This window comes from Choloepus didactylus, chromosome 5 (assembly GCF_015220235.1).
Source record: "Choloepus didactylus isolate mChoDid1 chromosome 5, mChoDid1.pri, whole genome shotgun sequence".
In the NCBI taxonomy this organism is placed as follows: Eukaryota; Metazoa; Chordata; class Mammalia; order Pilosa; family Megalonychidae; genus Choloepus; species Choloepus didactylus.
In genome coordinates, this window is record NC_051311.1 from 89,649,166 (window position 1) to 89,673,510 (window position 24,345).

Below are 24,345 nucleotides of genomic sequence, written 5' to 3' on the forward strand. Positions count from 1 at the left end.
ATGGTGGAAGTTAAGCAGTTATCTTAGGTTAGTTGTCTTTTTCTTACTCCCTTGTTATGGTCTCTTTGAAATGTTCTTTTATTGTATGTTTGTTTTCTTTTTAACTTTTTTTTTCATACAGTTGATTTAAAAAAGAAGGGAAAGTTAAAAAAAAGAAAGAAAGAAAGAAAAACAAGGAAAAAAAATGATGTAGTGCCCCCTTGAGGAGCCTGTGGAGAATGCAGGGGTATTCGCCTACCCCACCTCCATGGTTGCTAACATGACCACAGACATAGGGGACTGGTGGTTTGATGGGTTGAGCCCTCTACCATAAGTTTTACCCTTGGGAAGACGGTTGCTGCAAAGGAGAGGCTAGGCCTCCCTATATTTGTGCCTAAGAGTCTCCTCCTGAATGCCTCTTTGTTGCTCAGATGTGGCCCTCTCACTCTGGCTAAGCCAACTTGAAAGGTGAAATCACTGCCCTCCCCCCTACGTGGGATCAGACACCCAGGGGAGTGAATCTCCCTGGCAACGTGGAATATGACTCCCGGGGAGGAATGTAGACCCAGCATCGTGGGACGGAGAACATCTTCTTGACCAAAGGATGTGAAAGGAAATGAAATAAGCTTCAGTGGCAGAGAGATTCTAAAAGGAGCCGAGAGGTCACTCTGGTGGGCACTCTTACGCACACTTTAGACAACCCTTTTTAGGTTCTAAAGAATTGGGGTAGCTGGTGGTGGATACCTGAAACTATCAAACTACAACCCAGAACCCATGAATCTCGAAGACAGTTGTATAAAAATGTAGCTTATGAGGGGTGTCAATGGGATTGGGAAAGCCATAAGGACCACACTCCACTTTGTCTAGTTTATAGATGGATGAGTAGAAAAATAGGGGAAGGAAACAAACAGACAAAGGTACCCAGTGTTCTTTTTTACTTCAATTGCTCTTTTTCACTCTAATTATTATTCTTGTTATTTTTGTGTGTGTGCTAATGTAGGTGTCAGGGATTGATTTAGGTGATGAATGTACAACTATGTAATGGTACTGTAAACAATCGAAAGTACGATTTGTTTTGTAAGACTGCGTGGTATGTGAATATATCTCATTAAAATGATGATTAAATAAATAAATAAATAAATAAATAAATAAATAAATAAAGGCAGGAGCCAACCCTAAAAAAAAAAAAAAATTTACATTCTGTATCCCAGAAGAAAGGGTGAGGCAGATTGCTCTGGCCTGAAATGTTTCATCCAGAAAGAAAATGTTGCCTACTATCACATGGAATGGAACTAGGAAATATTTTAAATGAGACAACTTTTCTGACAAATGAAGAGCAATTCTACCTTAGTTATCATTTTCATTCTGTGTTTTCTTATATAAATACAGTGAATTCCCATACCAGATACATGATTCTAAAATCATTTTTTTAATTTATTCACTATATATTACTGACAGAGTTTCTTTTAATTAGTACAGGAAACTGAAAGTTGGTTATAATTTATTATCTATACTTTTGTATTTTTTCCAACAGACTCAGCATTTATATTTGTAAATAGAATTATTCTGAGTTTTCATAATTTCTGAGTTTTATGTTTTTGTTTTCTTAGGAACAGGAGGACTCATGAAATATGGTCGGCATTTTAATAACACCTTAAGTCCAAGATAATAAATGATTCTGTGAAAGTTTTAGTTGTGCAGTTCCATTAATATAGAACTTCATCGTATATCTTGAAATCCAGTTGGCTTCCTCTTTGTTCAACAAACAAACAAACACAAAAGACTTCCCTTAAAGACTTGCATTATCTTCCAGTATTAGGCCAGTTTGTCCTCAGATTAAGTAGAATCTCAACATCTTGTTGAGCCAGTTTGTATATTCCAACTTCATTTAATGCTGCTGTGGCAGGAGGTTGCCCTGAAGCTGACTGTAGTACATCTTTCAGAAGTAGGGCAGAACCAATGTTCAAATTCAAGATAATACAGGCTTCTTTCACACTGTTTAAAAAAAAAAGGAAGGAAATGAACTCTCCAATATCTATATCACTCATATTGTCCTATAACAATTTCACTTTGAAAAAGTAAACATCTTGCCTGCACAGGTTGTCCATATGTCCTCTAAAAAATTTATCTGTGGATCTATTATTTGGCTTTTTTAATGTGTTAAACTATTAGTTTTATTTCATTAGATTACTACAAGATAAGAGAAGCACTGTTTTCATTATGCATCATTACTACCCTAAATAATTGCTGGATACCAGTCTATTTAGCTACTAAATATAGCTAGACTTTAATTAAGGGATAGAATGAAAGGAGCAGAAATATAGAATACTAAAATAACTAGAAATAGTCAAATATCTTAATGAAATGAGCAAAAATAATTTTCCATTTATATGTGTAAAAGGAATACTTTATAATCTCAGAAACCACTAAATAATTTAAAGTTCAACCCAACAAATTCTGAAAAATACTAATTCTTACTACACTTATAGTAACATTTAAACCAAAATTAATATCAAATGTTTTAGAAACCAAATTTCCTTCAGTTACTAAACAATATTTGTAATTTCTTATATTTATTGAATATGGCAGAACTGTACTTGCTCCCATTTTCTATTTTATCTCTCAGTAATAATCTAATAGGAGTGTTAAACCAAATGGTAGAAAACAAAGCCCAAGATATACTTTATATCCAGTTCTGGTATACTCCTTGAGGTCATGGGTCACAGCTTGTACTATTTTAGTTTCCCCATTGTGCTTAGTACTGTGCACCAGACATCCACAGATATGAAATGAATGTTTTAACATTTTTAACTGATTCTATACGTACTCCACCAAACATCCTTGGGGCCCTACAGTTTTTAAAAAAAATTAAATTCTTCTAACAATTTGATACACCAATATTAATAGTTAAATATTGAGCTTACTGCTTAAAATAATTTTCTGGTCTCTTGCAATAATGGGAAAACAAAGGGAAAAGATTCCGAGTCATATCAAACTGCAACTGAGCTGCTCCTCCTTCATTGAAGTGATTAGCAAGAATTATCTGAAACAAAGAAAAATTCTTATGATGATATACCAGTTGCCTTTAGCATCACAGCCCAATAATATAGTTTACTCTTACTTCTTGGTAGATGTATATATCCAGCTTCTCTACAAGCATTTGCCAGAAAATTTTAAATAAGGAGAAACAAAGCTGCTGCTCCAATTGAAGTAAACGGTCTCGTATTGTAAGCAATAAGGGACAAGCCGAACTGGACAAGGACATGACTGCCTGCTCTGACTGAGATGGCAAGGACAGCCACCTGAAAAAAAACAAAAACAGCATAGCCTGAAGCATAGTAACTTTTACTATAAAATTTTTAATCACCGCATATTTTTAAAGATATAACTCATTTTAAATGTTGGGAAGTATACTGTGTTTAAACAGTCTTGGTGTATTTTGGAGAAGAAAAAAAGGTACAGGGCTAACAGAAAACAAATGTACCTATATTTAACATTTTAGCTCTCAATCACTTACTTATTTAATATGAGGATGATAGATAAAAATTTCAAGAAACCAATCCCCCCAAATTTTCATATGATTTGTTGATAATGTAATTATAAAACAGTTAAAATGTAAAATGTATTAGCATTTAAGACATCAGCTAATATTATGCTCTAATTTCCAGTAAAAACAATGGGGATTAATATCACTTCCAAACTGATTTGGAAGTACTCTGTGGCACTGTGATAGAACAGATAGGCATTGCCTGCTCTCAGGGAGCTCATGATCTGCTGGAAGTTTCAGAGGTGTCCACAGGCGGTTATGGTACTGGAATAAATTGTATGATGCAAGCATGCACAGAGTACAGTGGGAGCACCTTATTTTGTAAAATGGGTGAAAGGCTAAGTCATTCAACCCCAGATTACACAACAGCTCTCTATATTAACAAACACATATGAAGGTTAAATTATGATCAATTTATTCTGATTAAGAAGATCTGAAAGAATAAATATTTCCATCAGAAACTGTTCAAAGTTTTTGGAGTACAAAAGGCCAAACCCTATGCTATCTAGACATCTTAGAAATCTGACTGCATGTACCAGCTTTTAACTTTTACCAAACTGGAGTTAAGAGCTGACTTACAAGAAAATATAGAGGACTCACCTTTCTTTTTTATACAATTTTGCAGCATCTTTAACTTCTCTAAAAACATGGTCTACCTGACGGGCTAACATGTCATGCTTTAAGCGCTCTAAGAGGTTAATCATGTCATCAAAGACCGAGCTCTCCATAGAGGCTAGTTGTCCCAGCTGTAGTTTACTGAGAGTATTACTCTCTGCAAAGACCTCTAATGCTGCCTGTTGAAGCTGTAGAAAGAACTGGAAACAAAAACACACTAACATGTATATTACTCCATATACCATACAATTCTCCCATTCAAAGTATACAATTCAGTTGCTTTTTAATATATTCACAGAGTTGTGTAACCATCATCACAGTCAATTCTAGAACATTTTCACTTACTCCAAAAGGAAACCCCACACCGCTTAGCTGTCAACCCCCATGACCAGCACCACAACCCCTATCCAGCCCTAGGCAACCACTCATCTACTTTCTGTCTTATGAAAGTTGACTTTCTTTTCTATTGATTAAATACATTAAAATATCAGGATTACTTAGCCATTTGGGATTTCTGATTGAAAAAATGTGTACTTTAATACCACCTCCTAAATTTAGGCAATACATTTAAAGTTTTAAAAGGTAAAATAGTAAGTTAAAAAATAAAAAGGGTAAAATAGTCCAAACTTCTAATGTATGATTTAGTATAAAAATACATTAACTTACAACATTGTCAGCCCAATCTGCTAGTACTGTTGCGATGTAGTTAACAGCATTAAGAATTGCACAGTATCGAAAGCCAAGGGAAGCTCTAGTCTCTTCTTTCATCACCTGAGTTAATCGTATCCTAAAATCATCTACTAAGTCCTTCTGTAACTCCAGGAACTGCAGCTTTCGGGAAGCTGTGGGAAGGTTTTTGTACCTGTCTGTTAAAGAACGTTAAAAAGACATGTGAAGATTTTTGGTACCATCCATGATGTAGTTATAGGTTTTCCCCCACCGAACTGCTTCAGTGCCTTTGTTGAAAATCAGTTGACCATTCAAGTATAGGTCTATTTCTAAACTCTTTAAGGACATGGGTTTCACAAATATATGGATTTGTCAAAACCCAATGAACTGTACACTTAAGAACTGTGCATTTCACTGTATATAAATTATACCTTAATTTTTAAAAAAGGCATATGAGAAATATATACAATAATGACACAGTTTCTTCAACAAATAAATACCATTTTTAAAAAAAGGAAGAGGAAATATGATAGATTGAAAGAGATACTTAAGAATTTTTAGGTGAAATATAATGTCTGAAATTTTCTTTAAAATATGCTGGGGGGAAAAAGTCAAGGAGAAAAATTTATAACAGAAAAGGGATAATTGTTTCGAACTTGGGTAACAGGTACCTGAGTGTTTATTATATTATTCTCTGTACTTGGGGGTATGTTTGAAAATTTCCCTAATAAAAAGTTCTTGAAAGACACATGAGTGTCTTAATTTTAATTTTCTTGTGCTTTAGTGTTTTTCATATTTTTCTTGCAGTTAAGAATGTGGAATTATTTACTGATTTGGCCAGAATGGCATTTCTTCAAGTTACTCTGCAGGCCCAAGCAATAGACAGGACAGGGAACAATGGTGGCAAAAAAGGCCCAGTGGTTCCTGGAGAACCAGCAGGCCTGCAATGGGGCAATGCAGATGGCTGCAGACAACAAAGGGTTATGCTCCCGCTGGCCAGAAAATTCCTGCACCTGAAAGCTACTTTTACTGTCTTCTTCAGTCTTTGATAAAAATCATGGCCAAGAAAATAGTATTTAAAATTTAATAATATTTAAAATTTATAAAATATTATAATATTTAAAATATTTAAAAATTAACCATTTACTGAAAATACTTAAAAAGCTGAATGGCAGGAGAGTTCAGGTGATGAAATTAAATTCTTATTTAATTACTTCTATGTAAAACAATTCAGGAGTTTTTTTCCTCATGTATACTGTTTAAGTTCTTACTTAAATTATTAAACAACCCAAAGCTAGAATACTGTGCTAGATTTCTGCCAAAATAGAAACTGAATATGAAGATATTATAATAACTACTAAGTATTATTAATTTCTTGAACCACATGAAAAAATACCACATGAGAAGTCCATTTTTAAAACAACGTCATATCTTAAAAGACTTATACTTACCAGTTATAACCAAGAGTAGAGTCATAAAAGTTTCTGCACAGTCTGGAACTTTCATTTCATCCACATCAGTGATATCCTTATATTGAGATACCCAGGCAGCTTCTGATGAAAGCATTGAGTCCATTTTTTGAAGAGCAACTGATTTGCAGAAAAAAGAATTATGTCAATTAAATAGTTAACAGTCATTCCCAACTTTTCAACTCACGATTTTTTTAGGAACAATGACTTTTCTATAAGAAATAAACACAACCTCCCACTAAGTTGCACTATATTTAATATGCCCTATTTTAGAGTTAAACAAGACATCTTAACTTTCCTCCCCCAAATCTTCAAAAGTTATATTGATTAATAAGCTACATTCCAAAAAGATTGTACCAAGAGCAGAAATATTATATGTAAAATCTATAAAAGTTACACACCCTGTTGGCTTGAATTCTCCTCTCTAAAAATGGAGTGTAATTCCAGGAAAAACCAAAGTTTGATGGAAAGAAAATGAATGATCTCTGAAGGCAACTTGATAAACCCTGACCAAGAAAAGTTTAGATGGCTCTAGTTCCTACCCAGAGCTGGAGAAGAAAAACACCAAAAATGTTTATGCACAAAACCAGATATCTCTTCCCACCCTATAACCACATTGGCACTTACATTTTCTTTCCACAGTCAACCATCTCTGAAAACATGTTTCCTCTGATAGAATATGCATACAACTGGCAAAAGTGCTAGGATAGTAATATACACTATGTAGTTCCCTCTCAAACAGAAGCACCTCATCCACCAAGTGACAGAAGAGATTGTCATCATAGAGCAGAGAAGGAATATCAGTAGCTAACTTCTCAAGAACCAGCATCATAAGGCCCCGAGAAAATTCAAGCTAAAAGAAATACAGAAGCAAGAAGAGTATAAATGACAAAGTTAATTCATCTACACACACAACTCTAAAACTGAAATGCTTAAGACTAGTTGCTTACCCTTGCATTTACTGAAGAGCCTACTTTGTCTAAAATTGGCTGAATCTTCTCATCCAGAAATTGAGTGTGATTTCCAATCCACATAAGTACCTGAGCCAGGTACCACTCAGGCTAAGGAAGAAAGTAAAATAATTTGAAATCTGAAAAGTCATTCCAACTAGAAAGTTGCAATTAACTGGCTCTATTTAACTGTATACAGCACTCAAAAAATAAACTAAAAATTCCACATATATGTAAGAGTACAATTTCTACTCTGAATTTTGAATTCATGCAAGGCTTAATGAATCTCAGTGTATTCCCAACAAATTCCAAAAACATGACTTAAGTCAACAAATTCATACATTTACAACACCACATATAGTTATAGCCTAGTTTAGTAGTATATAAAATGATGAGTGTTACAATGAACTGCTGGCTTTGAAATTATTTGTTCTGAAGTAGCATTTACAAAATAATTTTAAAAGATTATTTTCTTCTGCTTTTTCTTTTCAAAAGGTAAATTAAGAAAAAAAATATTTGGTCTGTATTACAAAAAATGCACATGCCTCAAAACAGATATAATTGTAGAAAAGAAAATGTAGGTGTGCACCATTTAATTGTCCCTAAAGAGGATTCTGTAACACTTTCCCAAGTTTGTTGGACAGGAATTCAGAAATATTTACTGAACGGTTAATCCCTGTAGTGTGCTAGATGCTGGAATACAAAGATGCATAAGACAGTCTCTATTCTCAAGGCTGCACAGTTTAGGCTTGCTGTCAGAGTGCCAGGACAGTTGGGATCATACTTTAAAAAGCAGCGAAAAGGAGAGGCTAGGCCTCCCTATGGTTGTGCCTAAGAGCCTCCTCCCGAATGCCTCTTTGTTGCTCAGATGTGGCCCTGTCTCTCTAGCTAAGCCAACTTGAAAGGTGAAATCACTGCCCTCCCCTCTATGTGGGATCAGACACCCAGGGGAGTGAATCTCCCTGGCAACGTGGAATACGACTCCCGGGGAGGAATGTAGACCTGGCATCGTGGGACGGAGAACATCTTCTTGACCAAAAGGGGGATGTGAAAGGAAATGAAATAAGCTTCAGTGGCAGAGAGATTCCAAAAGGAGCCGAGAGGTCACTCTGGTGGGCACTCTTATGCACACTTTAGACAACCCTTTTTAGGTTCTAATGAATTGGGGTAGCTGGTGGTGGATACCTGAAACTATCAAACTACAACCCAGAACCCATGAATCTCGAAGACAGTTGTATAAAAATGTAGCTTATGAGGGGTGACAATGGGATTGGGAAAGCCATAAGGACCACACTCCACTTTGTCTAGTTTATGGATGGATGAGTAGAAAAATAGGGGAAGGAAACAAACAGACAAAGGTACCCAGTGTTCTTTTTTACTTCAATTGCTCTTTTTCACTCTAATTATTATTCTTGTTATTTTTGTGTGTGTGCTAATGAAGGTGCCAGGGATTGATTTGGGTGATGAATGTACCACTATGTAATGGTACTGTAAACAATCGAAAGTACGATTTGTTTTGTATGACTGCGTGGTATGTGAATATATCTCAATAAAATGAAGACTTAAAAAAAAAAAAAAAAGGCAGCGAACATAACTCACAATTTCCTTACCTCAAATTATTACTGCCTCTCTACAATTTTAGGTTAATTGCTTCATCTCACAACTTACTAACTGGTTCTACACTTCTCTCCCATCCATAAAGTAGAAAAGAACAAGTGGAATTTAACAACCAGAAGCCCATTGCCACTAAGTCCTTCCTTTGCACATGTAATTGCCTATCCCTTGATTCCTTTGGAATTCCATAAAGCCTACAAGTCAATTCATATATGATACATACAATTCCTGGTGCTTTCTGGCACTTAATTACATTTAATTCAAAACACTTACTGAACACCTGCTAAGTGCCCTGCATTAGATATAGCGAAACTCAAGGATAAACAAAATAGTATTCATCCCCCAGCAAACCTGGAGGTTATAATTAGCAACAAATTTCATTGGAAACAGTTGGATATAATTGTTTTCCAGGTCAAATTAAACATTTCCATCATTTATTCACTTGCATGGCTGCAAATCTTAGCTTTGGCACCTCTATTCAAAAGTTAATGTTCTACTATCTTTTGACTTTCACTTCTCTTTCTGAAATATTTATAAACCTGAAAAGGCAATTTGCACAGGGAAACACATGTAGATACAGTTGTGAAAACTGCCACAGCAAATGCACACCCAAGGGGACACTTGAGAAATTGGTCAGATGATGTGCTAATGAGTGAGTCGACTCGTACAACATATCAACATAGTCTCAAAATATATCTATAAGGGACAACAACAGGATAAGAATTTAACTCTTTTGAGAAAAAACCAGAAATGTGAATAAATCCAATTTTAACTTAAACCAGTGAAAGTATAGAAATCTTTAACATTTACTAATAAAAACCAAGGATAAGGGTTGACAAAGCACACCTTGCTTATGAGGTTAGTCTGTCGGTTCCCTCTGAAGTGATATCTGAACCTCTTCTGAAGGGGAGTCAGCATAATCTGGATGGGCAGGATGATAGAAGGGGAGGCAGGAAGAGAGTATTTTTCTGGGAGTTGTTTTGGCTCAGTCAGTAATACATCTCTGACATAGTCAAGTCAAGGAAAAAGTGAAAACCATACACACAAAATAGGCTTTTCCAACAAATTTATCAGGTACTAAGTAAAGTTAATTATAATAATATACTATGTAATCTAACTTTACATTAAATATTATTTCAGTGAAAAAAGGCACCACAAAAGTTAAGTTACCAGAATTAATCTGTCTTTTCTAACATAAAGAATGATAGTACTAAATAGGGAAATAGACAAATAATCATTTTATGATTACAAAGAAAGTACAGGGCTTTCTTCCCAACTGCCCATTTTTTCTATTATCCCAAGTGAGCTATGTGTGCTACAAACCTAAGTAAGTCATGTATTTCAGGAATCTTCCTCACGGTCCTCCCACCACATGCAATTCACTTTGAAAGAGAACAGTACACTATTTGATGGGCATATATAGGTGAAATTCAAACCCAGGGCTCCCATTTGTCTTCTTGGCCACTTTCAAAAGGTTTTACTATCTAGACACAAAATCACTTTCAAAAAAAGACATTTTAGTAAATTTTCAACTCCAACAAAGATACGAGGTTTGTAGTTTCAGAAGCTGACAAAATAGTGTCTCCAGGTTACCATATATTTCCAGAGCACTGGCTGGTCGACTTAAGCCAGTTTGAGACTGAGGGGGTCCAATGAATGGCCAATGAAGCTGTGCTAATATTTCTTCAAAATCACTGTAACAGAAAAGTAACACACATTTTTCAGTAAAATATATAATGATCACCAAATATCCACCTGAAAGCAATTACCATGAAATACGAGTTAATTCACTACCTAGTAAGCTTGTCCTTGAGAATTTTATGCCAGAATTTAACAGTGGCTCTCATGAAACCAAGAAGATGAGTACAGGAAGACTCCTGAAGCTTGATGTCAAGTTCTGCCATAAACACCAGAGTTGAGGCTGCTTCTGGTACATTATTGGTCATCAGATACTGCTGAATATTATCACTGCAAAGCAAAGCAAAGCAAACTTTAAAGACAGTTTGTTCAGAAAAATCCCAAACTCAGAAAAACTGCATCTCCCTCTTATTTTAAATAAAGTTACAACCAAGGAAGAATGATGCACCACCACACTGAGGTGGCTTTTTCACCTGATACCCAAGTGATTCTGGGAGCTTGGAGTCCTCAAATTCAGCATCCTTTTAAGAGCAGAGGCCCATACTCGGGACACCCCCTCCACCTTTCCCTCCCCACTCCTTCCAATAGAACCAATTTTTCTTGGGTCCCTGAGGCACCACTCATTTCTGATAACATCTACATTTTACAAAAGTCTTTAGTGTCTTAATCTAAGGGAATGAGGTAGATAGCATCTGGAAGGTTCAAATTTGAGAGGGACAGCAGAGAAGGAACTTTTGATAGTCACTGATTTTTATCTATGTTGCCCAGCCGACATTATCGGAAACTGAAGGAGATGGCACTTAAGTGTCTAGCCATGTGAAGTTACTATTGGAAGTTCCATATAAAATTTAAGGTAAGCTCTAAAGCCAGAGTAGCAAATTCAAATGCCCACAAAAGTCTGACAGGTCAAGTAAATGAGAAAAGCAAAATGGGTGGGGACTAGGGCAAACAAAAAAGCACATATCCCATCCTATGGCCCTAGCCAAGTGTTACCATGCTGGAGTGTGGGTCCAAAATGGCCAAATCTTAAAACATTTTCAAGAAAAACCAGAAATCAAGATTTGCAAGTAAAATCAAACCAATCAAATTCTTTAATAAAACACAAGCCAAATAAAACATGTCTTCAGGACAAATTCAGTTCAGGAGCCACAAGCTTGCATATTTGGCCCTTAAAAATCAAAACATTTTATTTAAAAATGAAATGTTTCTTTTGATAAAAATAACATATCCCATGTCTTAAGCCATCTCAGAATTAGGAACAAAATGTAACCTTTCCAGTAATTAATCTCAGTTTAGGGGTCACCCTCTGCAGAAAATCTGAAGCAAGTGCTCCACTCCCAGCTCCTGTAGCAGCTATGCCCACTTCTCCCTGCCCTGGCACTGGAAGATGACTGATGTGCTGACACTCTTTCCCCTGGTTCAGTGTGCTGCTTCAATTGTGTTCCTGGGGTAGTCACAGAGTTCTCCTTAAGAACAGAAATGTGTATCCCTACCTTGCCAAACTCCACTATGCACTGGTAGTCAACTTTTTCCTCTCTTCCCTCCATGAACCATTTTTGCTTTCCACTGTCAGTGCTTTAGACCTCAACAAGAACACCAAGCTCATTTTTGTATCATTCTATTTCTGTAAGCCCTTTGGCTATACTCTCATCCTCTCATTTTTCTTTCTTCTTTTCTAATCATTTTTATTAAGATTTCCAGCAGATTTTGTTCTTTATAGCTATTATGAGTATTGAAAACACTCTTTTTTCCAATTAGGTGTCAACAAATCCACTATTTCTGCAATTAAGGCACTGATACTGCTTTGTGGGACCTATTCTGAATGGTGGGTATGTATAAAGTGACTGCTCCTGTATAGGGTTTTTCCCTTTGCATTATGGCCTATTATCGTAACAGGGGACCTTATAAAAACTTCTCCCTAATTTCTCACTTCAAAGAGAAGAATTATCACTCCAAACTAAGTGTGGCATTATGTTAAAACAAAGATCACCATGTTTAAGAAATGTACAAATGTTACAAAAGAATTCAAAATGTACAAATAACCCTAGAATATAGAAGTACTGCTTTCTAGGATGGAATGAACCTCCTGAAATAGATCACCCCCCAACAATGAAGCAGGAAGGACATTTAGAGCTCAGGAAAAGCCATGCTAATAGGGATCATTCATAGTGACAGTGCTTTACTGTGGCATTCAAGAAACAGCTAGTATAAAGATGCTAGTTCTAGAAGAGAAAACTACCTTAAAAAGAAAGAGAAAGTGCTACAAAATAAAAAACAGAACTTTAGAGGGTAGAAATAGAGATGGATCACAAGACCTAGGAGAAAAGAACACATTAAAAAGAGAGAGAAGTAACTGCTCAACTTGATTATGAGTTTAATTTCTATTTCAAATATGATTCCCTAGGCATATTTCTCATTTAAACAATTCGGATACCAGAAAAGGTTATCAATAACCACAGTTCTGTTTTAGTTTATTTAGTACTTTAGCCTACAACAGTGAGGCTTTTAAACAACTTATTTTACTTAATAAGATTATTAATATTGCCCCTCATTGGTGTTTTCTTTCAGAAGGGCGAGTTGAAACAAAGTAAAATAAGGCAAAGTTTAAAATTCCTTCACTGCAGATAATTTATCTAAACAAGAATGAGATGCTTTAAAAGGCTTAAGTCGATTTCTGGAATCACTAGTAACACTACAATCCCAGGCTATCACTTTTCCTCTAAATGTAAAACTCCTCCTATATGCAAAACAAAGATTTTCATATTTTTCTCATATGTAAAATCCTTTAAAATTTTGGGAAACATGTAGGACAAAGAGATACTGTGTTACACTTTTGAAGAAATAACAAAATATACTAACTATAATACATTTGAAATGAGACTTTAGGACTCTCTAAATGGGACACTAAGTCTCTCTCTTGTAAGACTTGTCTCCCTTAAGTCTTCCAGACAACCCTAATGGTTGCTGACAGCTTTGAAGCAAGAGTAGTTAAAACAGAGTAAAGATGGTACACTACAATTTTGAAGCAGGGGTAGGGGTGGGGGGAACATATCATGAAACCACATAATTTGGCAATCTAGGTGGGTAAATGTTAATTTGACTTTTTTTAATTTGTTTGAAAAAGCAATTCTCAGACATTCACAATCAACCATACACCATAAGTATTCAATTCAAATAGTACCAAAGTCAAGTCTTACTTTATTTTATTTTCTATCTATAGGTAGTACAACCCAGTGTTATTCATCTAAAAAATACTGTGTAGCTTTTATTAGATGCTTCCTACTGAAAAAAAAATTCAAATTATAGAAAAAGCAATCCATTTCATTATGTGACCATTGCTAAAAAATAAAAGTAAACATGAATATTACAACACTGAGTGGTTTTTTATAACATGGCAAAAGTAATAGTGTTTATTATATGTTTACAACACAACTATAGGACTTAAAATTTTAATCTGCTTAGATCTTTCTTTCAAAATCAAATTAAGCTCCCTGAAAAGTTTATGTTTATTCACAATAAAGAAAAAGAATCATTATCATAATGCAATTTTCACAACAACTGGTAAAATTACATTATCATCATCTTTAATTAACTCGATTATTTAATGGCATGCATAGCCTCTTTGGGACAGAAGCCTCAAAGAGAAATAATAATTATGAGAGCAATGAAGCATATTTTACCTTAGTTCTTCAATTTGTGAAATCCATTTTAGGTAGGCGAGATGCCGTTCAATCTCTTCTATTTGGTTAATCATGGAGCCAAGATCTTCCATCCAGGGCTGTGCAGTCAGCAAATGGCTATTAATGGAGCTAAAGAGATAATTTTCTTGCTCCAGAAGCTGATTAAGGGATTGCTTTGATTCTTCTGCATTTTTTAAAGCACTCTGAATTCTTTTAGGGATTTCTGATGAAATTGTAAACACCTGACCATACCAAAAAACAAAACAAAACAAAACAGCACCCATCAGATAACATTTTCATAATGTTTTCTATACATGCTTGTTCTAATAAAATTGAAAATTGTCTTAAATTGTATTAAAAACTTCAAAAGAAAGGTTGAAACCCAAACATAAAATGCTTTCTATGAAGGTGCCCAGGGAGGGGGCCTATCACAATGGTCCAAGAAGCATCTGGTACCTGCCTTATGCTTCATCACGAGACTCAGCACTTTTAGAGGTTCCAGCCAGAGACCACTTACATGCTTTAGCTACTAATTATTCTCCATCAAAAACAAATGAAGCTCTGAAAGTTTGGGAAGGAACTATTTGGCAAAATTTCCTCAGGCAATTCTAATTTAAGTCCAGGTTGAAAACCACTGACTTGGTAAGAAAAGATCCAGATAATGCCTTCAGATATGGTATTTATTAAATGAATTTTTCTTATGGCATACTGGAAAATATATACAAAGAATACAGTACAAAGAATATTATGGAGGAATAAAAATCCAGTCAACATTGAATAGATAGTTACTCTGTACCAGGCACTGTACTAAGGATATGCAGATAAGTAAGACAGCATTTGCCCTTAAGCTCAGGATGGTATGAGAGAGAGGTAAGCAAATAATTTCAACCAAGTGATTAATGCAATAAAAGAAATATGCTAGGTGTAATGGTGTACTAAGGTAATGCTTCCCAAACTTGAATAAGCACACAGATTACCTAGAGCTCTCATTATATGCAAATTTGGACTTGGTAGATCTGGAGTAGGTCCTGAGATCCTGTTTTTCTAACACGCTCCCACACTTTGAGTATTGAGATTTTGAGGTGCAAGGCAATTCTGCTTTCATAACTCATGCAGAGACCTTTGCAGGATAGGTGGGAATTTTCCAGGGAACTAATTATGGACGGAGATGGCATTTTGAGCAGAAGGGCCAGCTCAGTCGTGATTAGAAACAAGAGCAGAGAGAGCAAAGGATCAAGTTCAAGGAACTGCAAAGAGAAGATGAGGCTGGACAGGTTTAGAGTGACCAGGTCACAAGTGACATCTTGAGTGACAGATGGGGTTCCCTTAACCAAGGTAGGAGAATTATTTTCAGAGACAGATCAATACATTTTTGGACCTGCTGAACTTAAAGTTCAAATAAGGACTTCAGCAGGCTTTTCAGTGGCCCATTGGGGAAAAAAAAAGCCTAATTACAATGGGTCAAACAGTGAATGGCAAATTAGGAAGTGGAGATAGATAACAAAGTAAGATGACTTTTTGAAGAAGCCTGGTAGTAAAAGGAAGCTAACACCTACTGAAAAATGAGGGGAAGGTTTTTTGTTTATTTAAGTTTGAAGGGAAAGACCTGTAAATGTCCTAGAGGACAGAACTGGTTGAGGAGCAGAGAATGAAATTAGAAAAGAGAAAATGGAAATATGTGCTCAAGCAAGTCCACTGAGTTGGCAAGTAGGATTTGGGGCATATGGACGGCCTTATATTGATCTTTTGCTGAAGTAAAAGTTTAAAATGGTTGCAATTAAGTTTGCCGAGTGTGGGGTAAAACGGTTCAACAGATTCATGCTAGATGGCCTCAATTTTTCATTTGAGGAAAAGGAATGGTAGAATGGCCAGAAGCAGAGCAGATGTCTTGGGGAGAATTTGGAAGAACAGCTGAGGGGAGTAGAAGAGGAGCCAATCCGGGTCCCATGGAATGACTGCCAGGTGGGGCTGAAGACTCAGCCATGATGGCTGACCACAGATTTGGGCTGGCATCAATCCACTCAGCTGGGTGATTTCCTCCAACAGGGCCCACAACTACCTGCATGCAGGAGTGGAAAAGGCAGACAGGGCCAGGCTAAACTTAAAGGCTAGCAGTGGGTATGGTGGAAAGACATGAGGTTGAGAAAGCTTAATGGGATGAGGTGGGAGAAGATAAGAAACTGGCAACCTGGGGATAAAACACCAAAATACCCACACAGAGTTTACTTAACCTAATTTAGTAGTTACATGATAAAAATCTTTTATCCTTGAAAACTGCACCATTTTCCAGGTTATAGGGGCCCATTTTTTTGTTTGTTTAAGAATACATTCACTGGATTTTTGAAGTTATTTCAAGTAATATATGTTCATTGTAAAAAAAAAAAATTTTTGAATGGAAAATATGAAAAAAACTGGAAAATACAGAAAAATATGAATGTCACCTGTTATCCAATCACCCAGAAATAATCATTATTAAAATGTTATATTCCTGTATTTATCTGATTATGTTTACATAAACTTATAATCAATATTATTTCAATGAGGTTTAATACTTGCCTGTTCTTCTAACTGCATTTTACTTTCTGTCATCTGTTCTATGAGTTTATCAAGTTTCTTTAAAGATTTAAGGTCAGTTCCAACTTCCTTTTCTATGAATGCAGACACATAGGAAGAGAGATCACCATTATCTGTACCTTCACTTACTTGTTCACTTCCAACAAGAACTATCATATTTATGTCATCTAAAATAAAAGAATAACAATTACTCAACACCACTAGGTACTATGTAATTAAAGGAAATGCAAAAGATATACAACACAGTACATCTACCTTCAAAAGTTAATAATTTAGAGAAAACACAATAAATATACATAAAATACCCAAATGAATAGCTACCAAGCAAACCACCAATCAAGTACTACAAAATGCTTAAGAGCTGAGGAAACTCATAGTATAGGAATTGTGAGTCCAAGGGATTTGTTCAGGAAAAATCCCTCAAGTCTGACCTAGTAACCACAGATTTCAATAAATGTTGCATAGTGATGCAGTCACAAAGAGATCATTAAGCTTTTCCAGAAAATGTCTTTAATGTCTTAAAGAGTTTATTTTATTACATAAAATGTGGAATCTAATTTTATTGATACAGTTTTTATTACATTATAATAATGTCTAAGCAACTTATTATTAGATAGTATGGTCTAGAATTAACACCAAAAGAGGACTCTGCTTTAACATGTTAAAAAAAATTTTTTTCTTTCAAGTATATGAAAAAATTTTGAAAGGATTACCAATGAATAAAGCTCCTTATCTAAGAGTAAAGAAATTTTAGAAGCTTCAAATGTCATTGTACAAAGATGTCTATGTCAGAAAAAAAGGAAAAATGAGAGAAAACACAAATTACTATGAAAAAATCAAAATGGTTTGATGCAAGTACTGAATGAATATTCAAGAAATGCAAAAACCCAAAGGTTTACATTCTACAGTCTAAAGTGAGTCCGTTTCCATGGCAAATAAGACAGACCAGTATTTACATTGGACTTATTAAATGTGACAAACACAGGTGACTTGGAACCCTAAAGCCGCTTCTTGAGAAGGGTAGCAGAGGCAACATTTAAAAGCCAACAGTACCCAGGGACAGCAGGGACACTATGTATCTTTGCACTCATCCCAAGTAGTAAAGTTTCCTAAATAGTCCACTTCTTTTTCTATGCTTGAAAGTTGACCACTTCTTATATTTCACACATCAGTTTTTCACCATGCAAGCTTCTATACCTTCTTCCACTATCCAGTATATTTATTAAGACAAAATTAATTAATTAAATTTACTTCCGATTCTTTGTGGAATGAGGCAAGATTTAAATATTTATTTAAATTCACCTTTTCTTTAAACAAAATGCTTAAGAAAAGTTTCTAATAAACACATAACCCATTTCAAAGGCAAATAAATTATTTTGCACTGTCCTGAATTTGTGGAGCAACAGCACTGCTCCCCTTTTCCGGAGTGTCTCTAGCTGCACCTTTGCTGACCATCTGTGCCACGGGAGCATTCAGACTGTGCCTTACACCCAAGGGTAACCTGAAGACCCACAGCAGTTTCTTGGCAAAGGAAGGAGGGATGATATGACCCAGGGTTAAATGTCATGTCTTTCTCCTTCCATACCACCACAGTGTGCTCAGATAAAGTTGTTTCCCTTGGAATTATCTGTTTCCATGTGTAAGCTATCCTTTTATGGTTAATCATGGTTTCCTTCTTCATGGGCAAGTTTAGGAAACTTGAACTTTGGATCGAACTTCATTTCACAGTGCAGTCTTTAAGTTCCCTGACATTAAACATGGCCAACCCTACTCAGTCTACAACTTGAATTATTTTACAAACAGGGCTTAACCTTCCTAGATTTGAGTAGTGCCTGGGGATTAAAAAAAAAAAACAAAAGGTGTGTGCTTGAGTGATGAAGCTGGGGAAACAACACAGAGCCTTCTGGGAAATAATATTGATTAGAATTCACTTCTGTTCTTTAGACAAATGTATTTTGAGCTGTCTCTCATAGCTCTTTACCAAAAATCCAAAGTTTTAAGAATATAGCAATGAGAAAAAAGCAAGAAGGGTATAATCAACCTCATTATAAACAACTTCACTTCTGATAAAATGTAAATATGAATACCTAAAGATTTGTCTAAATGCAAAATATAAATATATTATTCAATTATTTATGAAAATATTAACAATATATACCAGTGTGTTTAGTAAACTTGGCATCTCTCCCCCCAAAAACCCCAAAATTTTCCTTTGTTCTATTAAACTTATAAGAATTAAAAGCTTGTTTGCATGCTATAAGATCCAGAAGCTCACTAATAGGTAGTAGAAGTGAAACTAACATAAATCTATGCCTCAACTTCCCAACTACAAAATAAATTATAACATTTGCCCCAGGCTACACTTAAAGGTTGGAAATGGAACTAAAATCCATGTCTCCTGACTCTTAACCCAAAATATTTTCTTCCCCTTCAAATATGAGAATTAGCTGGTCTGCACCAAAACTTTATTAATACAGAAATCCATCACTATTATTTACAGAAGTCAAAATGTCTTCTTTTCTTATTTATCCTACATAAAACAAAAGTGAGTTACATGGTGTATCAGCAGACAAATAGAGGTAGAGTTGTGTGGAAAGATGTTTTGTGAATGCTACGGTTGCTGTACCTTAAGAAGTAAATTCTATCTACACATTAAAAAAAAAATAAGCCCTTTTGATATAATCATTTAAATGCAGCATAGTACATTCTTAATAAATGACATTTTTCAAAACGGCACATTGCTGATTTGGAAGGTATAGTGGTTTTTAGCTGTATGTACCCCAGAAAAACATGTTCTTAAACCTAAAGCATTCCTGTGGGTGTGAATCCATTGTAAGCATGACTTTTTGATGACGTTACTTCAGTTACGGTGTGGCCCACCTCACACAGGATTGGTCTTAATCCTATAACTGGAGTCCTGTATAAGGAGAACGAAATTCAGACAAAGAAAAAGAAATCCACAGAGGGAGCAGTCAGAAGATGAACCTCTAGGAAACCTGGAAGAGAAGGGTGAGACTAGGAGATGTCACCATGTACCTTGCCACATATCAAGCTAAGGACCAAGGATCTCCATCCCAAGCCCCAGAACACCACAGTCTTCAGGGAGAAAGCATAGCCCTGATTTGGACTTTCTTTTAGCCTCAAAACCATAAGCTAATAAATTCTCATTGTTTAAGCCAACCCATTGCATGGTATTTGCTTGAGCAGGTAAAGAAACTAAAACAGAAGGTTTTTATTTGTCTCTCTCTTGTGTTTTCGTAAAGAGCACTCCAAATTGCAAAGCTATTACTTAGCCACCAAGGCAGAGGCAAGAACAAAGGTTAAAATCAACCTCTATCGTTTTACTTCCCAGGCACCTGAATGGGGCAAAGATGCAAAAGGGAAGGGTTTGACTGAAAGGTGATATCCTCAAATCCTTCAAGGAAAAAGCAGAGTTCGCGTGGCTATGAATGTGAAATGCTATGGACTACTCAGAGTTTTCTTTCTGGGAGAGAATATATCAGTGGGGATATCAAGGGCAAGCTTTGTTCCTAAAGGCCATAAGGTAACATGGGTGCAAGGGTACAAGAGTCTTACCACTACTCATTTCCAGACTGTTTGCATGATCAGAAGAACCAAAAGCCTGATAGAATAGCTATTACATACTTTCCCCCCTTCTCTCCCAATAAATTTCACTTCAAAAGTCCCTGAAGGATGAACTCATTACCCTCCCTGCTATGTGGGACATGACACCCAGGGATGTGAAATCCCCCTGGCAGTGCGGGAAATGACTCCTGGAAATGAGCCTGGACCCAGTACTGTGGGACTGAGAGGATCTTCTTGACCAAAAGAGGGAAGAGAGATGAAACAAATAAGGTTCCAGTGGCTGAGAGATTTCAAATGGAGTCGAGAGGTCACTCTGGAGGGTATTCGTATGTGCTATATAGATAAATCACTTTTTAGTTTTTAGTGTGTTGGAATGGCTAGAGGGAAATACATGAAGATGTTGAACTGCAACCCAGTGACCTTGATTCTTGAAGACAATTGTATAACTATGTAGATTGCACAGCGTAACTATGTGACTGTGAAAACCTTGTGGCTCATACTCCCTATATCCAGTGTATGGACAGATGAGTGGAAAAATGGGGACAAAAATTAGATGAAGAATAGGGTGGGATGGAGGGGATGGAAAGATTTAGGTGTTCTTTTTTGCTTTTATTTTTATTTTGGAGTAACGAAAAGGTTCAAAAATTGATTCTGGTGATGAATGCACAAATGTATGATGTTGCTGTGAATAACTGTACACTGTGGATGACTGTAGGATGTGTGAATATATCTCAATTAAACTGTATTTAAAAAAGTAAATGAACAATGGGGGGAGGGGAATGGGATGTTTTGGATCGTTCTTTTTTATTTTAATCTTTTTTTATTTTTTGGATAATGAAAATGTTCAAAGTTTGATTGTACTGATGAATGCACAACTATATAACGATACTGTGAACAGCTGATCGTACATTTTTATTGTATGTTATGTGATTATATCTCAATAAAATTGCATAAAAAAAGTCACTGAAGATTCCTTGATTTCCAGTAGCCTGCCATGCTTAGTTCATGAGAGTAAAATGACAAACATACACATCCTGACATATTCTCCTATGGAAAGGCAGATATTGACCTTTTACCCCTTCTGCATCCAGTCCAAGATCCTGATACCAAATTATCTACTGTGCTCTTCCCACACCAATTTTTAATTGAAAATACACTGAAGTTTAAAAGTACAACTAAACAGTCATCATTTGACTCCTTTGAATCCAACTAAGGTGGTGGTCATCTCTCCTAGATCATTAGCTCCTCCCAATTCCCCAATGCTTAATGAGTTGATGTTTCATTAAAATCACAGGTAGCCCCCCCACCCCCAACCAGGTTATTTTGAATCCTGAATGATGGGCAGAACCCCACAGAAATCACACCAATCCCTGCACTAAGTAGGGGTCAGGGAGTGATCTCCAAAGCATCCCACATTTTACAATTTTAGAAGGTTAAGACAAAACTGTTTATAATCATAATGAGTATTTAATACTATGTAATCATATTGTACCGAAAAAAGACACCTCATCTAAAAGATAAAGAGGTAAGACCCCTTTTCTGATGTGGACCTTGGAAAGTTGAATTTTGGAGTGATGGCTTGATAGAAAGAACTAAGGTGTTTGGAGCCTGCTTACTTTTTTCTTCGATGTTCTTCCTTTCATCACCATTTTCAGGGCAGCACTAAAAGGAGAGGAGGGTTAAACACATTAAGACCCTAGCGCTGGGTGGAACTCATGCAGGGTTCCCCAAGGGCATCTACTGGTGGGGAGAGCAGTCCCAGACCTCTTCCTTAGGGCCCTCCTGAGGGGTCAGGGTAGTCCAATGCCTCTTCAAAATGGGCCACCTTCCCGGGAGGTCTGTGCCATCTCACCGGTCCACCAGAGCCACTTCATCGGGCTGCCAGGGCCACCCCACCAGGACCAGCTGCCTCGGGAGATCTATGCCACCTCACCAGGGCTCAAGGGCCATCTCCCTCGGGACCGCCCGAGTCACCTCCCCGGATGGCAGGGTCACTCACCAGGACTACCTCCTTCAGAAGGTCTGCGCCACCTCACTGAGCCACCAGTGCCACCTCCCCGGGGACTCTGGGGCCATCTCACCGGAGTGGCACGGGCCACCTTACCGAGGTCACAAGGGCCATCTCCCCGGGATTACCTCTGCCGGGAGGTCTGTGCCACCTCATCTTGTTCCCTCCCCAGACATCTCACCGGGACAGCCGGCGCCTCGGCGATCTCGCCGGCCGCGAGCATCCCGCCTCCGGGCGCGTCCTCGGCTTGATGCGCAGCCAGCGTGGCCTGTGGAATACGGTTTGGGGCAGCGACGTTGCCAGGTAGAAACACCAGATCAGACTTCAACGCTGAGCGCCACCGAGACTTCCTCTCGCCGTCTCTCTGGTTTCTTCCTCTCCGCCTAGACAGGCCAGGTCAGCGCAGCCCCGGGCCGCGCGACGTACCTCCCCCTGCCGGCCAGGGACAGAGTCGGCAGTTGCGGATGCAGCCTCGGGTTCCCGACGCTCTCCAGAGAACGGGCGGGAGTCACATTCTTTTCAAGCACAGTAAAGCCCTGTCTACTTCCTTAGGGCCCTCAGTTATGGAGCTTGAAGATACCCCTCCCTCCACACCACAAAATCACTGTGAAGCATTTAGATTTTTTTTTTATTATTCATTTTATTGAGATATATTCACATACCACGCAGTCATACAAAACAAATCCTACATTTGATTGTTCACAGTACCATTACGTAGTTGTACATTCATTACCAAAATCAATCCCCAACACCCTCATTACCACACACACACACAAAATAACCAGAATAATAATTAAAGTGACCAGGAGCAACTAAAGTAAAAAAGAACACTGGGCACCCTTGTCTGTTTGTTTGTTTGTTTGTTTCCTTTCCCCACCTTTCCACTCATCCATCCACAAACTAGACAAACGGGAGAGTGATCCCCATGGCCCCCCCCAATCCCACTGTCCCCCCTCATAAGCCACATTTTTATACAATTGTCTTCAAGATTCATGGGTTCTGGGTTGTAGTTTGATAGTTTCAGGTATTTACTGCTAGCTATTCCAATTCATTAGAACCTAAAAAAGGGTTGTCTGTATTGTGCTTAAGAGTGCCCACTAGAGTGACCTCTCGGCTCCTTTTGGAATCTCTCTGCCACTGGAGCTTATTTCATTTCCTTTCACATCCCCCTTTTGGTCAAGGAGATGTTCTCCATCCCACAATGCTGGGTCTACATTCCTCCCCGGGAGTCATATTCCACGTTCCCAGGGAGATTCACTCCCCTGGGTGTCTGATCCCACGTAGAGGGGAGGGCAGTGATATCACCTTTCAAGTTAGCTTAGCTAGAGAGAGAGGGCCACATCTGAGCAACAAAGAGGCATTCGGGAGGAGGCTCTTAGGCACAATTATAGGGAGGCCTAGCCTCTCCTTTGCAGCAACCGTCTTCCCAAGGGCAAATTCTGTGGTAGAGGGCTCAATCCATCAAACCCCCAATCATGTCTGTGGGGATGTTAGCAACCATGGAGGTAGGGCAGGCCAATACCCCTGCATTCTCCACCAGCTCCTCAAGGGGGCTCTGCATATTTTTTTCCTTTTTTTTTTTTCTAAATCAACTGTATGAAAAATAAAAAAAATAAAAAAAAAAACATACAATAAAAGAACATTTCAAAGAGACCATAACAAGGGAGTAAGAAAAAGACTACTAACCTAAGATAACTACTTTACTTCCAACGTTTTCTTACTCTACCCCAAGAAAGTAACCTAATATAGTAACATTTCTGTGAACTCCTACTATACCCACCAGAAATTAACAGACCATAGTCGTTCCTGGGCATTGCCAGAACATTAAATTTACCCATGATAGCTTATCTGTTCTTCTTGGATTATTGTTCCCGAAGCATTTAGATTTATATTTAAGATGGTGTCCTTGATTGTTCAGCTTCTATTTATAGATAGAACAATAACAGATCTGAACGGATGTTCTGAAAGTATGAGCAAGCTTGTTGACCAGGAGCTTCAGTGCAGAGCCATTTGGTTG

General features: G+C 37.2%; 2 protein-coding genes across 9 annotated transcripts in view; one reads left to right on the plus strand and one right to left on the minus strand.

Moving 5' to 3' along the window:
• The window catches only part of EFCAB10 (EF-hand calcium binding domain 10), a 56,012-nt gene extending 35,466 nt beyond the window's left edge, over positions 1-20,546 (plus strand). The window contains exon 4 of one of the 3 annotated variants that reach the window (XM_037836438.1): positions 20,088-20,546. In XM_037836438.1, coding sequence (XP_037692366.1) covers positions 20,088-20,127 — 40 coding nt within the window. In that variant the 3' untranslated portion in view covers positions 20,128-20,546. Of the gene's footprint in view, positions 1-1,589; positions 1,672-3,110; positions 5,786-20,087 lie in introns of those variants that run through there. The other 2 variants (XM_037836437.1, XM_037836439.1) reach the window with 2 other exon arrangements.
• RINT1 (RAD50 interactor 1) lies at positions 1,163-22,689 on the minus strand. Of its 6 annotated transcripts, none has more exons than XM_037836434.1 (15): positions 22,510-22,689; positions 21,937-21,982; positions 16,718-16,902; positions 14,162-14,403; positions 10,638-10,811; positions 10,391-10,537; positions 9,690-9,846; positions 7,230-7,340; positions 6,907-7,132; positions 6,262-6,399; positions 4,808-5,007; positions 4,127-4,341; positions 3,101-3,281; positions 2,904-3,022; positions 1,163-1,974 (listed from the first exon to the last, which is right to left on the minus strand). In XM_037836434.1, the coding sequence occupies exons 1-15, from the start codon at positions 22,549-22,551 to the stop codon at positions 1,782-1,784; spliced, it is 2,376 nt and encodes a 791-aa protein (XP_037692362.1). In that variant the 5' UTR covers positions 22,552-22,689; the 3' UTR covers positions 1,163-1,781. The 6 variants fall into 6 exon arrangements, with proteins under 6 accessions (XP_037692362.1, XP_037692359.1, XP_037692361.1 ...); XM_037836431.1 differs by having other exon boundaries at positions 16,718-16,809; positions 22,510-22,685; XM_037836433.1 differs by having other exon boundaries at positions 22,457-22,641.
• Positions 22,690-24,345: the final 1,656 nt, after the last annotated feature.